This window comes from Thunnus maccoyii, chromosome 5 (genome assembly GCF_910596095.1).
Source record: "Thunnus maccoyii chromosome 5, fThuMac1.1, whole genome shotgun sequence".
NCBI classification, from domain to species: Eukaryota; Metazoa; Chordata; class Actinopteri; order Scombriformes; family Scombridae; genus Thunnus; species Thunnus maccoyii.
In genome coordinates, this window is record NC_056537.1 from 34627888 (window position 1) to 34646952 (window position 19065).

General features: G+C 39.1%; 1 protein-coding gene across 5 annotated transcripts; it reads left to right on the forward strand.

The window, feature by feature from the left end:
• Window positions 1–343: 343 nt before the first annotated feature.
• Window positions 344–17623, forward strand: ska1 (spindle and kinetochore associated complex subunit 1). 5 transcript variants are annotated; one of them, XM_042412582.1, is made up of 10 exons: window positions 344–360; window positions 3126–4019; window positions 4123–4163; window positions 6450–6540; window positions 9224–9309; window positions 10736–10851; window positions 11333–11427; window positions 14492–14629; window positions 15891–16060; window positions 16864–17623. In XM_042412582.1, exons 5-10 carry the CDS (start codon window positions 9228–9230, stop codon window positions 17010–17012), a joined length of 750 nt encoding a protein of 249 aa, XP_042268516.1. In that variant the 5' UTR covers window positions 344–360; window positions 3126–4019; window positions 4123–4163; window positions 6450–6540; window positions 9224–9227; the 3' UTR covers window positions 17013–17623. The 5 variants fall into 5 exon arrangements, with proteins under 5 accessions (XP_042268516.1, XP_042268515.1, XP_042268514.1 ...); XM_042412581.1 differs by lacking the exon at window positions 344–360 and adding an exon at window positions 2852–2939; XM_042412580.1 differs by lacking the exons at window positions 344–360; window positions 3126–4019; window positions 4123–4163; window positions 6450–6540 and adding an exon at window positions 7857–8010.
• Window positions 17624–19065: the final 1442 nt, after the last annotated feature.

Sequence of the window (19065 nt, forward strand, 5' to 3'; positions counted from 1 at the left end):
CATAGAATTGAGGCAGAGTGTCCGTCAGCTTAGCGTGGTTAAAGTTCCCCGCTACTACAAAGAATGCCTCCGGATGCTTGTTCTGGAGCTCACAGATGTGGTCATGTAGCTCCCCAAGAGCCACGTTAGCGTTAGCACTCGGGGGAACACACACAGTTCCAATGAACACAACAGTAAACTCCCATGGCAGGTAGTGTGGCCGTACCTGCGTCAGATATTCCACTGCTTTGGAACAATGGCCGCTTACCAGAGAACAGTTGGTATACCAATGCTTATTGATGTAGGCACTGAGTCCTCCTCCACGGGTTTCCCCGACAGCTGATTGTGATCGGCTCGGAAGAAGATTAGCCCCTCGATCTGGTAAGCTGCGTCAGGCATGTTGTTGTTTAGCCATGTCTCCGTAAGCAGAAGTGCGCAGCATTTCCTCATCTCCTTGTAGCTTCTCATTCGGAGTCTCATTAAGTCCATTTTGTTATCCAGTGAGCAGACATTTGCCAGAAAGAGTGTTGGCAAAGCGGGTCTGTTGATAGCTTTTAGCCTGGCTAGCAGGCCGGCTCGCTTGCCCCTCTTCTGCCTCTGGGCACACCGCTCCCTCCTTCCTCTCAGCCAGTGTGTTTCCCTTCTTCACAGGAGCCTCAATCTGCCCAATACTACCTTGAGCTCTTGTTTAATCACCACACTGGGATTCACGAGATGAAGTAGTTCCAAAAAACTGTACTTTACCATGTATCCTGTGTTATTAAGTACGACCGCTGGTAGCTGAGAAGCCACTGCTCTGCCGCATGCCGCCATGTTTTCTGCCATGCATCTTAGTTAGTGCATGTTAAAATTTTGGGTAAGCAGACTTACTTGTGTAAACTCATTTAAACCTGCATTTACCTTTACTGGCCCTAATCTTTTATGCCAATTAGAGCTACTAGATGGTGCCATAGCTACCTCTCTTCCACAGGAAGCTACTCCCCATAGTGAAGGCCACCACATTGTTTGGGAAGGCTAGTGTACTGCTCAAGCTACACTACAAGGTGTCTGCCACACAACACCATGGTCAACCACTATGTTTTGTTGTACTAGACAACTGCTTAATCTCGCCTTCTCCTCCAGAGACAACAACGGAGAACCCCTGTGTAGAGCAGTTTATTTCTTCCCTAGCACAGAGTCTAGAACCTTACAGAACTGTTCAGCCTCTTCTCTGCACTACCAGGAGAGTGATAACAGTTTTTCAGCCCCCGCCTCTCAAACAGAGAGAACTGTAGCATGTGATGCTCACATCCATAGTAGTGCTAGCTTAGTTTTGTCACCAGAAATGACCTCACAGGGTCCCCACCTTGAAGTGCTTGAGTTTATGGCTAAGGACATTGACCCTTTTGATCCAGACAACTGTGAACACAACATCAAAGATTACTTTGGAGAACTAGACCACATTCTAGTTGACTTGAAACCTCTCACTCACCCACTACGCACACATATTACATACTGCCGTATTCCTTAAATGGAACTACGCTACCTAGAGTTTCCCAGGCAACGACACAGAGGTTAACTCACGTTTCGGAACAGCGCTGCAAAGAGGCTCCCAAAAGCTATTGATTTCTGAATGAATGGATATGTATTAAAAAAATATTTTTTTGGCCTGGCAGGGGTTCTTGTTGTCCTGGCGGCCCGCCAGGCCTGTACAACTATAGGGAAATCGCTGTATGGGGTTTTTTTTTAACTTGTCTGAATGCTCTGTTCCTGTTTCTTACAGGCAGTAAATGAAGAGTGCAAAGCAATAATCACCTTTGAAGTTCTTCCCTACATGTTACATGGTGTGGTGTCTCTGTGTTATGGGTGTATAAATAGGTAGAGGTCTGCCTGCAATGAGGCAATGAGTAAAGTTTTAGCTTAGTAGTCAGCACAGTCATCTATGATCTGGGAGACTCCAGTTCGAGACCTGGTGTGGGGCCCTCCTTCTTAATATAAAAGCGTAATAAAAACAAAAATAGGATTTTTAAGCCTCTTTACTTTTATTCGGATACAAATACAAATAATTTTGCTGCCCCAACAAATACAGATACAAATACTTGGCCCTCTGCACATCCCTACTATGCTATATGCCCAGTATGTTACTGAGTCCATGGAAGGAGAGAGATACTTTTTCTTTCTTTGTTGGGTCCAGCAAAGAGTTGTGGTTCTGATGCTGGATGGTGTAGTCTTTGGTAGGCCTTTGTCCTGCTTACAGAGTTAGCAGCTTGGCGCTAACTTGTTTTGTGGCTCATGTTGCTTATCAGTTCAGCTGGCAAACTTTGTGTCATAGCAACTGGTGCTAAACTTGAATCAAGCAGGCTCTGCATCACTGCCGTTTAGTAGAGCGAGTTCTGTGCATCTGCCTTGAAGAGGCCACACTCAGACCAGAGGGAGAGGAGCAGCTGAGCTGCTAATGCAACAGCTGTGAGGAGAAAGAGAGAGAAGAGGGGAACCTCTAGTTTTGTTAGCCTGGGTCCATTCATTCAGCAATCGATAGCGTTTGGGAGTCTCTGTGCAGCGCTGTTCCGAAACGTGAGTTAATCTCTGTGTCTTTGCCTGGGAAATTCTAGGTAGCGTAGCTCTATTTAAGGAATACAGCAGTACGTAATATGTGTGCGTAGTGGGTGAGTGAGTGGTTGAGACAGAATGCGAGCGGAGCAGAGAAAAAGGTTAGCAGTAAGTTGTCAGTCTGGTAGTAAACGTACAGTACAGACTACAGTGTGTCAGTTAATAAATGCTGCAGCTTGTTAAGACCAAGAAAAGTCACGTCTGTTGTTTCCCCAAGTGCTGGAAAACTGAAGGGGGTTAGCGCCAAAGTTAGCAACAATGGGTTAGCCTAACCTGAAGACGCTGGACAGAGAAATAGAGAACAGAGAAATGCGTGGCTGCTGAGTCTCCTGACTTTTGCTCTAGGTGTGTTAGACAGGAGGGAAGAAATTGTAAGTATTATTATAAGGATGTATGTATGTATTATATGTAAGGATAAAGGGTGTTTTGACATGCATTTTTGATTTATTAAGCTCACAAATGTGTACATTACCAGCAATGTGTTTGTGCATGCAGACTATAAAGTAATGTTGTAAATATATAAAAATATAATAAATGTCATGTGTCCTGTTTGACAGATGTGGGACCTCCACTGGTATGCTGATGCATAAACTCACCCAATGACTGCACCAGGATAACCTGGAAACAGCCAGAGGAATCTAGCAGCTGATAAGTAGAGAGCAGAGTAAAGTCCATCATTCAGACAATGACACATTTAGGTTGTTTTGAATGAATGACAGTGCTGACTTGGATTTAAGTAGTTTTTTTTTGTGTGTTTACATACATATCCGGTGAACAGTGAAGCAACTGTAGCCCACTTTTTTTAGATAGTCTGCAAACTGTAGGACAATGCAGGAGGATGATGATGATCCTAAATATACAAGCAAATGTTTTTTATGACCCAGCAGTGGGAAGTCCTCCACTGGCATTGTCATTCACCTGACCTCAGTGCAGCTGAGCAGTTGTGCCACTTGCCAAAAGAACAAAGGCAAAAGTCCAGTTTATAGTTCAGGTCCAACACAGAATCACCAGGGGAGATATAAGTGTCCTCTGGGATCACAGACTTCAGACAGTCAATGACTGAAAACAGTTTGACACCAAATGTTATATATCATGATAAAGTTTGTTTTAATTGGTCAAATGAAAAGCTACAATTCCTACACAGTTGGTCTGTGGATATAAACACCATCAAGGTAAAGAGGAAAGATTAACCTCATAGTCATGGTTTCATTTCAAAGCCAATGTGCTGAAGCACAGATAAATTACAACAGAACTAACAAATATGTGTATCAATGAAAATAGTCTTTCTTGAACAGTTTTAGCAGTCGTATTACAGTTCCCTTATTAATTTTTCCTTTGAATTTTGCCTCAATGTTTTTCAGGTCTACTCACTCACACCACCACACTGGCTCCCTTTACTTTGTTCACCTGTCACAGGCTGGCGAGACATACCAGCACTCAGGGGCATAGAGGTATGTGTAGTAAAAGTTTAAGTTAACAGATTCACATTAAATTTACTTAATTTATTTAAGACATCTGTTTTAAACTTAACAAAACATTTTTCTTTTATTACAGAGTTTCCAGAGGACCAGAGTAGAGAGCTCGTGAGACACCAGGTAAGACAGCTGTGGATGGAGTGTCACTCAGCAGGTTTCATGTGTGCTGTCTGAGTCCCTACCTGTACCTACCAAGACTGGCTTTCACAGCGAAACATACAGTCACCAAGCACTTTATTAGAAACACCTGTGCAATCTAATGCAATCCTATACAACAGCTCTGCCATAATACTCTTACAAAGTCTATATATATTCTGTCCACTTTGATGCAGTAGGCAAAATATTAGGAACTCTTTTGAGTATAATGTACTCCTGCACACCACCACCACCCACTACAACCTCATGTAACAAGTAGAATTATCACCTTCCTGACAATGTCAACAAAAACTAATTGAATTTAAACACTGTCTTTTAATGTACTGGATGATTATAAGAGATGGTTAATCTTTGTACAGTTGATGTACAGATGTATTGATTCTTCATCATCTTTTTTGTCATATGACCCCTGCCTTTTTCAAAATAAATAAAAATTATACTCTTTTTGTTGTTGAAATTTTCATCCACTTTTTCCTGCTAATGGGCTAAGCACTCCAGTGGATCATTACAGTCACTACTTAAGTAATTTGTTATTTCACCATCCTATAGATAGTGACAAAGGGAATGTGCTGATGTAGTTTTATGAAATTTGAGGAACTTTAAACAGTGACTATAATTTGCAACCTTTGTTTGGATGTAAGGCTTAATGTTTCCAAAACTCTGCTTTATTTTGAATTTGAACTGAATGCAATGTCATTAAGTGTGCATACTGCATACTTAAAGGATTAGTTATTCAGGTGAATGATGTGTTTATTGATAATGTCAGGTGTGTTATGAAGTGACCTACTAATACTGGCGATCTTACCCTGATTCTTCAAGATTCATTACAGTAAGTTGTTCTGGTAGAAGGCTAAGGCTGGCAAAATGTAACTTGCTGGAAGTGAAATGTGTCAAAAGAGCCCAAATTCAGACTTGCTTAACCCTATCCGTGCTTTACCAGACTCATATATACTGTCAAGAGAATTATTGCAATTTCAAAGCCCTCCTAATGCAGCATGAGTGGCATGTTTGGAAACAAATTTAACAGGCAGATCACACATTATTAAATGTATCATGGATCATACAGCAGGCCTCAAATGTTGCAAACATCCCTCATTTTCTAAAGAATTCTTTCTTTCTCATCTCCACTGCTCTACAGAGAATCATGAAGAAGGGGCTAGTATAATACAACTGGCCTAATGTTTCCCACATTTACATAAAACTTTACACCAGTTTGTCATATAAATCAATTAATCATTCATTCATGATCTTTTTTTTTTTTTTTTACAGACTCTGTCGTGTGATCAAACACTGTTTAAATTCACAATAGTGGAAGGTCACAGTTTCTAGTGATACATTCCAATGTGTAGCATGTTGGATTTTTATGTCATTAAGACTCAGTAAAGTGTTGAGATAATTCAATATATATGAATACATCATACGTACAGTAAGTCATACTATCATACAATTTGGATGTTTTTTCCCTTACATTGAAACAAGGTTAAATGACCCTGTCAGTCCTAACCTCACTGATCTGCACTGAGACACTCAGATGGTTGCATCTTTGCTGTGAAATGGGATTGGGGTAACTGTCTCTCTCTTTACTCAACATACCAGACTCTCTGGGTCTCACTGGACAAGCTCTGTAACTAACACATTGTTCAAATTCACATTTCTTAGCATCTTATCAGTTATTGTAATACATTCAAAACACCTTAAATCTTACTTCTGGTCATTTTCATTGAGTTGTGTTTATATACGACCAATTTTATAACACCTAAACAATGTGATGCATATTATGTGATACAAGGAGCTCTGAAGGCAGGTAAACAACCTCACTGTGACTGTACTGAAAAGGGAAGACCTAGATATGGTTTTCATATTGTGAGTGTAGCCATGTTTGAATGTGCTGTGTTCAGATGACTTGCCTCAAACTGAAACATTAGAATGCACATTGATAACCTACAGTTCTTTTACAAGACTGTTTCAAAATGCCTTAATGTGATACTGATCTAATTTAGTGAAAATTCCAAATTACAATAAATAATTTGTGTACTTACTGCAAATGTGTTGCATTTAATTACCACCCATGATTCATGACAATACACATACTTTATTTGATTTTAAGCTTTTTAAGATTTTTAAGATTTTAAGCTTAGCTTTAAGCTAAGGTTTGCTGCCTCAGCTCATCTTTTTAATTCTAACAACTGATTTCAGATCATTTCATATCTTTGGAATTGAACTCAGAATATGCTGTTTTTCTCTTTTCAGGAGATTTGTTGGACCTCAACTATAAACTGGACTTTTGCCTTTGGTCTGATTTTCGGCGAGTGACACACCTGCTCAGCTGGACTGAGGTCAGGTAAATGACAATGCCAGTGGAGAACTTCCCACTGCTGGGTCATAAAATACCTCCCAGCTGCATTTGCTGTATATTTAGGATGGTCCTCCTCCTGCATTGTCCTACAGTTGGCAGACTACCTAAAAAAGGGGACTACAGTTGCTTCACTGTTCACCCAGTATGGATGTAAACACAAATCTACTACTGTGTTTGTCTTCCTGTTATGATGTCAGCATTTATGACAAATCCATTCTAGAATGTTAAGTGTCTATAAGTGAGTTCCTCAGAAGTCAGAAACAGATGTCACACTCTCACACCAGCTGAACCGACAAACATTCATCTTCAGAGAAAATCATCTGTCAGACACTCGACAAGATTTTACGTCTATAGTTAAACACATTTATATTTTACATCATTTATCGTCATTTCCATTCAGTCACATGTGAGGCTGAAAATTCCTGAGTGTCAGGTTTGATATGAGTGTCATAATTTCCATTTTCTCTGAAACATTTAGCCAAATACATATTTTCCAGTGTTCAGAAGACACTCTGATCATATTCTGGGTTATTGAATAATGAATTCATTATCAGGATTATCAAAAAAATACAGATGCAAATAATCAATAAATAGTATAAACGCATTCTGCGATTAGAAATGGTTCCTGTGCCTCTGAGCAGGAGACAGGACACAGTATAAATGCAGAGTGCAGGTTGTTTTAGGTGTTTGTTAAACAGGTAACAGGCTGCAGAGAGGAAACAGCTGCTGGCAGTGATAACTGTGCACCTTTATTAGCGTCAGCACAGTGCACATGTGTGCAGACACAAACTCCATCAGAAGTTTCTACAGCTGTTAAAGCTGATCCAGCTGTGATCAGCTGTCGGCGTCATCAGAAACAGACAATGAGAAAAGCCACTCACTGTTGCAAAAAACAATGGCAGATGTTGGAGAGACAGCCTAAGAAGGCTAAAATGTTTGGGAAAACTTTTTTTTGATGAAATTTAATGGGCTGTTGGTTTGTACATTGTTAATATGGATTCTGAATAATATTATATCTGAATAACTGACATCTATTATTGTTAATATATAGTTTAGTGTTCAGGGTGAGCTATGTCTAGAGATTTCCCTTTTATCTTTTCATCTTTTTTGTGTCACATCATGTTTCTCCGTGTCTGAATCCGTGTCTACACAAGTAGGCCATGACTTACACGTCACAAGTAATCGTTCGAGGTCATGTTGTACAATCCATAGACTGTGGTACAACCACGTTGTATACCACTTGGTGGCGGTAATGCGCAATTTTGTTGTCAACCGCTTTTAAAAACTGATATTTACGACGGTCTTTGAAGCCTTTGAAGGAGGCAACGAGACGTAGCGTACGCTGGCCATGACGTCTCGTGTCACATTTGAAATTCAGATTGAACCGGGAACGCAGTACTGAGGAGGAAAAGCAGAGAGTTATATATCCATGAGGTAAACGGATAACATAATTGCGTAAGTTACCTTATATTAAGAGCACAGTTTTATATTTACTTGTAGATAGACACACAGACAGTGCAGGCCTGGAGGTGTCTCAGTCCGAGGGCAGCTAACGTCTCCGGTTATGATGTTATGCCAGATGCAGTAATGTCGTCTGGTTTGTTATTGGCAGTTAATGCTAACTGTTCACCAACGTTAGTGTTAACCGTAACGAAATTCAAAGCTAGCTTCAAGGTAGAGTGTACAAGATCGTAACATTTATTGTATTCAGGCCTTTGTTGTCGCTGTTTTGCATAACCGTGGACAGGACACGCATCATCTTTAGCGTGAAGTTTACGATTAACGTTACTTTACTTAATTTTACGCTTAGCCTTAAGTAAGTTACACGTACGTTAACGTTACACTTTTTTGTAAATAATTTTGAGGTTGTCTTCAAATCGGCATAATTTACACCAAATTCTCAATGAAAAATGCAATCTCTTGCTCTTATTGTAGCACTGTTGTCCAAACTGTTCTGCTCACAGGGCAATGTTGTTGTGGGTTGGGTTGATACTCTGTGCTTGTGTTTGCGGTCTCGAAAGACAACCACAGTTGTGACGACGCTGAAGTTAGCTATCGATTCGGGTTTAAGGGAAAAAGTAAGAAACATAAATAGTGATTTTTAACGGCTTAACCTCGTTTTTACACCAGTAACACTTGTGAAAAAGGGTTAGACATCGTAGCAAAAGCCTTATCGCTGTTTAAACCCACTTTCACATTTGTGAAACCTTTATTTTGCTTATGAAAACAGAAAAAATGGCGATTTCACTGCTTTTTACCACCTAGACCGCTTTACATCAAGTCCAGATTAAAAACCACTATACTTAGAGTCGTGAAATCTGGACTAGATTAACAAGGAGACTCCAGAGACAAATTAAAACACATTGATTTGAAAGTCCGGATTTGACAAGTAACGTTAGTAGTTTTTGATCTGGGCCTGCTCTCGTGTGGCCTGTGTGGGGGGGGGGGAAATGTTTTTTTTTCTGTTTTCACAAATAGAATAAAGGTTTCACAAATTTGAAACTGTGATTTAATGTGTCCATTCATTTTTCATTTTTATGTTTTCAAATTGAATATGAGGAATTGAAGAGTTCTTCTCAGCTATTAGTTTTGTTCAGGAAATTCTTCAGGTACATTATCTGTATGTACATAATGTGTCAATATTAATGTTTACTTTGTCCTGTGTTAGGAAAATGAGTGAGCTGGAGGATATCAGCCACCACATTCATGACAGGATATCATCCATTCAACGTATGCTGGACCTGTCAGTTGCAGGTACGACAGATTAACTTGACAGTAGGGCTGGGCGATATGGCCAAAAATCCTAACAGTCTGTATTGTTTGTCTTTTGTTGTTGGTGGTGTTTTTGTTTTAAGCTTATGGTCGATTATGCCATACACCTCACTAGGGCCATTTCTGGCTTTAAAAAAAAAAAAATCATTTTGGCTGTGTTGATGCATATGGCATACGTTTTGACAAGGGTGTAGGGTTTGGTTTTTTTGTTGTTTTTTTTTTAATTTTAGAAGTTCAACCTCCGCTCCTATAATAAATCTATAATAATCCATGTAGCCAAAATGAAGACCCTCAGATCTTTGTGGACAAAAATGTCCTTAAACGCATTAAAAACCATAATTTTTGATCCCACGGCCATTACAGCATAAAATCAAGCATTCTATTATATCTGGCTTTAAATCTAGAGCCCTGGCTTCAAAATTTTAGTTTTTACTATTTTCCACTGGATTGAGCAGTTTTCTCATGTTTGACTTGTGGGGCAAATATATGCTGTTTTCCTGGTTTCCACTAGGGGCATTGCTGCTTTGTTAGGGAGCACTGTAGGCCAATATAGCAAATGTATGCAACTAAAATGATGTGTGTTGTTGTGTGTGTGTTTTGATAAGGATGTCAGCTAGTGGTGTGTGTGTGAGAGAGAGAGAGAGAGAGAGAGACAGAAATTCTGTGGTACTTAAGGTCACAATTCTCCTCCTCCCTGTCTCTCTCCCTCAAAAACTGACATTTAAAGGGTTAAAATTCTTCTTCTTTCTCTCAAATTAAAATATTTGCTAGTGATAATCAGGACTTGTAGACTGAGTTTTTCCCTATGTCCTTGTGCTAAAATTGACTGTTAATCCACATTTTAAAGCTGATGTTTAAAAAAAATTCTTCTCAGGCGGTCATCAAATTATATATTGTGATAAATATCAATATTGATCAATATGGAAAAAATTATGGTGATCATATTTTTTTCCATATCAGCCAGCCCTACGTATCACCCTCTACTCTATAACCAGAGATGATACCTCACCAACTAACACAAACTGAGAGCACAGATGAGTGTGCAGGGTCATTTTCACTCTGTTTTTCTTGTTCATGCATCTGTTAAATTCACTACCAGATAGTCAGACAGCTAGCCACCTGGAGTCATGATAGTCCTGTAAACTGCAGCAGGTGAACATGTAGTGTCACTAATCACGTCACAGTTTACAGGACTGTTGTGACTCAAAACTGCTAATGTAGCAGCTACCATCTATGTTATTGTTTGACTAAAAATAACCTTTTTCTGCATATTGTAATAACTCCGTTTTTACCATTTAGATCATTTACACATCTTGCAATAACAATAGATGTCGCTTAGCCCTGCATGAGAGAAGACTGTGTTCTTTCACTTTATTTTTTATGTCCTCTTGTCTCTCTCCACATCTAGAAGTTCCTCATAATAACATTAAGAAACTTGGACAAGAACTCTTTGCACTTGAGAGACTTGTGGGGGAGTTTGAAAACTGTATTGGTCAGCATAAAGACCAACTAAAACACCTGAAGGTAAGCTGGAGACCTGAAGTTTGTTTGGTTAATGTTAGTGTAGTCAATGTCAGTGTATCTATGCTGCTGCTTTACAGTAACATTCATCCAGTTGTACATCAGGTATAATCAATTACATCCTCTTTTTGCTTTGTTTTCATTGCTTTATAAATGAGAACCTGACCAATATTGGAGTTTTGAGACTTGCGTTCAAAACAGCGCTGCACAGAGGCTCCCAAACGCTATTGATTTCCAAATTTGGCGTTACATTTAAAAAACTATTTTTTGGCCTGGCGGGGGTTCTCGTTGGCCTGGCGGCCCGCCGAGTACTATTAAAGGGGAAACACTGGTGTTCTAAACTCATTTTAAGCATAAACATATAACATAAGAAGCAGAAACTGTGTTTTGTGTGAGTAGGTGAAATATGCTTTCTTTTGCTAACTTGGCCTGGTTCTTAAAGGACATGCTTCTCAGTGATGAAACACATTTGTTTTTGTTTCAGGAACTTGAGGAGTTATTCCAAAAGGATGTGGAGGATGTCCAGCATCTTAAAGATAACATACCTGCACACATGCCCAGGAAGAAATGCACAGCAAAGTGAGAAAACAATATGTTACTGTAAGCGTATGTATTTGCATGATGTTCAACAGAACACTGGGCGTTTTGTATTTGGAATGAAGGACATTCAAATCTGATGCCCACTAATTCACCAGCTTGCCAAACCTGGCCCTCTTATTTGTACTTGTACTAAGTACATCAGTCAATAAGTACAAACTGTATCACTTGTATCTAGTTAATAATTGGATCTAATGAAGAATTCATCAAATTACTGTATAGACCCAAATGTAAGACCATATTTTATTCTGGAAATTAAATTTGAAAAAAGTGGGAGTCATCTTACATCAGAGGACTATACAATTACGTGTTCACAACATCAAATCTATTTGAATGGGGAGAGAACTGCTGTAACAGCGGCTCCTACAGAGAGTGTTGCATTGTGGGTTGTCTGTATACTTAATGTTGCTAGGCTGCTCAGTGTCTTCAAATCAATTTATATTGAGTCTGCTAGGGTCGGTACACTAATAGTGACAACAGCGTAGGGCTGAATTATTCTTGGAAAGAATTTAATTGCGATTATTTTGACTGATATTGCAATTGTGATATGATTTGTGATATTAGAGGGAATGATAATTTTTACATCATTGTTCTCATTTTCATTGAAAAACATATTAGAATGATTATGGAGTGATTTTTTGCAGGGATCTGTACCAAACAAAGATGTTTTCCGTAGTCTGTAGAATATGATGTGTAGGACGGGACATCTCTGCAGCACGACGGTATTTCATTTCAAATGGTATTTTGACACACATTTCACCTTTAACAAATATTGCACCTCCTGCAATTTGAAAATTGCAGTAGGCCATATTGGATTTCAATAAAATTTTGATTAATTGTTCTGCCCTACAACAGTGTCACAGATAATGAGGAGCTCAAAAAGACAAAAACACAGTCTGAAAAATGCGAACTGTCAGAGAAAACATGTTTTACCGCTTCTAAGAGCCTGACAGTTGTACATACAGAGTGGACAGATGTTGCAGTGGTAGAATTACAAACAGACAGGACAAACAGAATGACAATATTAAAGGAGCGCTTCACAATTTTTCAAGTCCCTGAAAACAATAGTGAGGTGAACATAAATATGGAAAGAGGTTTTGCATGCTGTAATAATTCTCTCTGTTAATATTGGCCATTAAAAGATCCTATCCTAATTCCTGCTTTCAATGTAAATGATAGGGGACAAATTACAGTCATCTTTTTATGCAAAAATATATTTGCCAACTGTCGTTATAAACCAAAAAGAAGTTTGTTTTTTTTGCCCCCAAACAGAGCATGGATGCATAAAGAGAAGTGGATACAGGAAGAGCACCACGCTTTGAAGCCATGGATCAAAAGTTCATTATAGAAAGAGTCATAATTGACATTGTTTGCAGTTTGAGGTGTCCTGTCAACAGTTTTACAGACGTCTCTTTTATAATGGTGGTCTATGGGGAAAATACTTTTTGGGCCGGAGGGGGATTTTTCGCTGCAATACCGCGAGTGGCCACTGGGAAAAATTGGCTGCAAGGCTGAGCTGCGTCCTATCCAGGTCTTATTATAAATCCATGCATGCGCCACTGAGCAACTTTCATAGGAATGAATGGAGCCCTGCCTCCGACGCTGTATCCAGTTCTCTTTATACATCCATGAAACAGAGTGGTACATCCCGGCAGCCGAAGTGTTTCCTATCTGTGCAGCCGAACATAGCAGTTCCTCGGTGGACTGTTTCTCCCTGATGGTCCTGGTGCTTCCTCCGCAGGCACTCAGCTGCCCGTCAGACCCACTGCTTCTTCCCACTTTAACCTGAATAACAAACTGTGGCTTGATGCTCCGGTTGGATCCAAACGGAGAGCCGGGGTTAACGTTAGCTGAGAGGCTAGGTGAGCGTTGGCTGCAGCATGGCCAGAGGGAAGCACAGCCAGCTAGCCTCCCAGCTAACGTTAGCCCTGGCTCTCCATGTGGATCCAACCAGAGCACTGAGCACCGGTTTGTTACTCAGGTTAAAGTGGGAAGAAGCAGCAGGTCTGACGGGCAGCTGAGTGAAATGGAGCCTGTGGAAGAAACACCGGGACCGTCAGGGTGACACAGTCCATCAAGGGAAGCACAGTCAGGCAGCAGAGGAGAAGGCGACATATCGGCCGATACCGATAACGTGCCGATAATATCATGCATCCCCTAGTATTTAGAATAGATGTACTGTACTACATGAAAACAAATTATTTTGTCCCCCTCCACTCAAAAATGTGTTCTGCTTGTTTTTGCTTCAGTTGGATGTTTGAGCTTCACGGTGCAGATGAATGTATTTGCAGAGTTTGTTTTCACCCTGAGAGTAGACTTTACAATGACAGAGACATCTTTTGTCAGCCAAATCGCTGCTTTTAAAAAAAAAATTGTAGATAGACTAATGCAGGGTGACAGCGCGACAGGATGTAAACTTTTTCAGATTCTTGTCTCTAAATGACCTAAATACATGAGTGTGATGGAAACAGAGAGGGATGATGGAAACGGAGTAGAGCAAACAGCAGAGCAACTGTGTTTCCTGCCTGGACTCTGACACCCTCAGCTCCAGTGTTAAATGCAGCGAAGTCGGCTGAACTACATTTTGAAGGAGACACTTGTACAACTTCCTGTGACCAGTGTGATTGATTCTTCAGCTGACAGTGCTGTCAGCAGCCTATCAGGAGAGATTCTATGTGGTGGCCTAGGATTTTATAAATGAACTGATACCAGTACGCAGACTTTTTTTTTCTCTGACTGTTAAAATCTGAATTCTCACAGCACAAATTATGAACAACAGCATTAAAAGTGAGTCTTACAAGCGGCAGTTGTATCAGTTTAGTGTGGGGCGGATGCTCTGCAGGTGCGCTGGATTGTACCGTAACTTTGTGGAGACTGTGAATAACATTTGTCGTTAATAGATGTGTTGAAGAAAGAAACATATGTAATAAGTCTCCAAGTCTGCAATACCCTGACAATTGCAAATGACTTCTGCTCTGACTCCCAACACTGAATGCACTGAACGACTGCCTGATGTCTCATGTTTAATCTTCATCTCATCTCTCAGTGGAAAAGAAGCTGTAATGAAGCAGAGCGAAGCAGCAGACGTACAGCACCCCCAACCAGAACATGTCAAGAAGACCAACAAGAGCTATGTAAGAGAGATGGAGTTCATCACTATGCCAGAGTTTGAGAGCATCCCTCAGTAAGTATATCCCCTCACTAATATCCAACATGTGTAATGAATGATAATGTTCATAATGTTTGTTTTGTTTTTTTTGCACATGCAAAAGGAAACAACAGTGCAGAAACAAAGTGCTACACATTGATCTACTACATAAGACAAGAGAAGAGAGTAGGATGAGTAATAATAAAACAAAGATATATCAGTCCCAGGACTTTCCAATTGTCTGTCCCAATAATGAATGCAAATTTACTATTTACTAATGTTACTTCTAATATTTGTAGAACTATCTTATTTTCATTATCAATAAATCTGACAATTTCAAAGAATTGTTTGGTCTATGCTCATTTTTCACAGTTTCTCCCAGCCCAATGTGACATCATCAAATGTCAACAGTCCTAAACCCAAAGATATTCAGTTTACAGTATAAATCAGCTGCAAATCATCACTTTGAGAACTCTGCAACTGGGGAATATTTGTCCCTTTGTCACAAATCATTAATCGATTATTAAAATTGTTGCTGATTAATTTTCTGTCCATCAATTTAATTAACTAATCTACTTATTGTTGCAGCTCTAAATGTACCAACTTTTATGTAAACAGTGTCATGGCTCTTTTCAATCAGATGTATTTGTCTTTTTAATTACTGTATGTTCAAATTAGAAGCCGTAGCTCTGATTTCCACTTGCCAACAGTTTTTGGAGATCGCTGACAAAAAGCTCCAGATCAAATCAGCCCTTGATCACTATGTGTGAACTGTTCAAAGATGTGATCTAAGAGACTTGCTGATGCATCATTCAGCTTTAGACTAATGAGATCAAATGATTTTCATTTACTTGCTAGAACTGTCTTACTGACTGCTTAACCAATAAACATAAAATCAAGTTTTACTGACTTGCCTACTTACACCACTAAACTGCTGCTGAGTGTATGAGAGGAGGTGACTGACTAGTGACTAGCTTACTGTAGCAAAAGCAGGCTGACACCACTGCTGTCAGGGTTATTTAGCTTATATAATTAATGAGGGGGGCGTGGTTTATTATCATTCAAGTCATGCATTTCACTCACAAATGAACACCTTACTATGAACTCAATTAACTTTCACATGAACTTTAATGTGAAGAATATCACTCTGGGTATTTAGTGATAGTGATAGTTACAAGTATAGAATATATCCCCCAGCTCCACATGTAGGTTGTTTGTTTTGTATTGCCAAGAGACACATTTCTTATTGTAGGCCAGCCTCATGTTATTTAAAGACTGAATGTTCTGTCCCACTCAGGTATATGAAAGGACGTGTATCATACGATCAACTTAATGCAGCAGTGAGGAGCATTAACACAGCTGTTGCAGCCAAATACAAGATCCTCCATCAGTCTGCGAAAACTCTCAACAACCATTCACGCAAGCTGTACCAGCGCTTTAAGGATCAGGAAACAAAAGATACAAAAGGTATGTTGACAATCTCTGATGCAGTTAGTGCACATGGAAGATGATGATCAGTATGTTTGAATTATGCAACTTAATTAGCAGGACAAGTAGATGAAACATTACAGAGATATTGTCTGCGCAGTACGACATTCTTTACAAGAAGTACTGACTAGAATGAACTCTGACATTTTGATGTCATTTCATACATCAGTGCATCAATGTTTATCCATTGTGTACACATAAACCTTTCTGTTTATTTGAATATTACATTTTTCAGGTCTATTTCAAAACATTATTCATATGTAGGGCTGGGTATTCCCACTGATTTCTCCAATCAATTTGATTCAGTTTCACAAGGTCTGAATTTGACTGGATTTTCGATTCGATTCAATATTGCATGAGTGCAAGAGCTCCATCTACAGACGGATATCTGTCAAAAGTGAATTATTTAGATACAGTTTAGAGTCAAAGAAAAAAAAATCACATTCTAGAAACTGGATCCTGTGAATTTTTTGTTATTTTTAATTTTTTTTTTACAGTTTTCCTTAAAATATGATTTAATCGATTATCAAATTCGTTGCCAATTAATTTTCTTTCAGTCGAGTAATGGACTAGTCATTGCAGTTCTAGTCTGCTCACTGACTTCTGGAGATAACCTGGCTGAGAAAAACCCAACGACAAAAAGACCCATCTAGGTTTTACTCAACAAGGTTATTGAAATAAGTCAGTAAGTCTGCCTCTGAGAGACCCTCAGTGACAGACATCATGTGTACCTGCAAACTGAAACAGCGCTAGTCTCACTGATCTGATGAAATGTGTTTCAGGTCAGTATTTTGTGGTGGAGGATGACTTCCGTGAATTTACTCAGATGAAGGTGGACAAGCGACTTCAGGGGATTCTGAACATGCTGCGACACTGCCAGCGCCTACGGGAACTACGAGGGGGAGGCCTTACCCGCTATATGTTGTTATGAATCAACACCACAATGAGGCAGATGTGTTTGTTTTGTTGTTTTTCTATATATATGGTTGTTATTGTGAAATAATTTGTAAATGTGCACATTTCCTGGTAAATGGTAGCCACTATGGCATGAAGGTTTTTATAGACTGCATACCTTTAAGGTTATTTTATCCACCATGCTGGCATGTCAAATGCTACATGTGGGGTTGTTTGAATCATCACTTAAATGACAATAACCAGTAGTTTCATTAGGCTAGAGGCCTTGTTGACTGATATAGTATATTCCTCCATCCATTAACTATACCACTTATCCTGTAAGCTAGAGGGTCATGATGGGCAGGCTGGACAATGGGCGATAGGTGGAGCACACCCTGCACAGGTTGCCAGTCAACCATACGGCATCCCTCAAAATCACAAAGCAACTTTGTGTCCCTAAAAAGAACTACTGTGATTAGTGTTTTTCTACTCAAAATATCATCTAAATGTACACATTTACCAAATGTATCTGGGTATATGCTTTCATCATCCACACCTGTATGTGCAAACCTGCTCATATACTGGTATGTATGTGTGTATGTATGATTAAGAAACTAAATTGAATAAAAATCAAAGGAAAGCAGTTAATTGATGATTGATTTTAATCCTGTGAAAGCTGAATCATCACTCACTATAGCCAATATTTAAGGATGTATATATACTCATGATAATTATGTTGACAACATGAGATTCTGTGTTTGGGATATTGTTAAAATAAGGTGATAAACATATGTAGAGGTCCTGGGGTCTATTCCAGAAAGCAGTTTAAGGAACTCTGACTGTAACTCTAACTCAGAGTTGATGAATCCTGAGGTGGAAATCTCTGAGTTCTCTGTTCCAGAACAGCTGCTCAGAGTCAGTTCAATCAACTCCGAGTATGTTCGTTGAGTTAAGCTGTGCATAGGGAATGAAAAAACCCATCATCATTGAATTTCCGATACTACGATTCACCATGGCAACAGGTGAATAAAAGGCAAAGCCTTCATTTGAATCCAGTGGACGTAGAAACGTTCATGTGTGTATATGCGAGCTGTGTGCGTATAAAAAGTCAGCAGCAGTGACGGAGCCTGAGTCAGAGGTGGGAAAAGAGTTAAGTTGCATGATAATGTTTAATTCAGTGCCGATCATTAATTCATAATTTACCAGATTAATGAATGATCAAGTGGTGGAATCTTGCTGTATGTTAGGTTATACTAGGCAAAACTAGGAAAAGGGAACACATTACACCAGTATTAGCGTCATTGCACTGGTTACCTGTAACATTAAGGATAGATTTTAAAATTCTTTCACTTGTTTTTAAAGCTCAAAAAGGTCAAGCACCTTCATACCTCCCAGACTGCTTGTCAGAATATGTTCCAAACCGTTCACTTAAGTCGCTTAACGCTGGTTTGTTAAATGTGTCACAAATAAAATGCAAAATGTATGGTGAGGCAGCTTTATGCAGCTATGCACCAAAGATCCGGAACAAACTCCCACCACATATTAGACATCCTAATACAAGCATCCTCAGTTGATATTTTCAAGAATCAGCTCAGAACTTATTTTTATGGTCTTGCTTTTGATTAACTCAGCTTTTTATTTGCCTTTTACTGTTATCAGCTTATTTACTACCTGTTTTATCTATCTTTTATCTTTTATCTTTCTTTTATCTCATGATTTTATCGCCTTTTATCCTCTTACCTCTTTTTATCAGTTTTTTATTGTTTATTGTATTTATCGTTCTCCTTTCATAAAATATCTTTTTTGCCTGCTTGCTTGTTATTTATTATTATTATTATTATTATTATTATTATTATTATACATTACGCTATACATTATATTTAAACATATAAGACATAGAGACATGATTGTAAGCTCACAGCCGGTAATAACGAGTTTGTGATTTGCACTTGAGGTGGCGTTGAGGTTAAAACTGTACATTTTAAGACATCTATTTGTATCTTAGCTCAACAGCGTTCAGTGATTTTATTTCAGCTACTTCAACAAATGTAGTTGGGTGAGTATTATTAAATTGGGACAACTGGCAGATG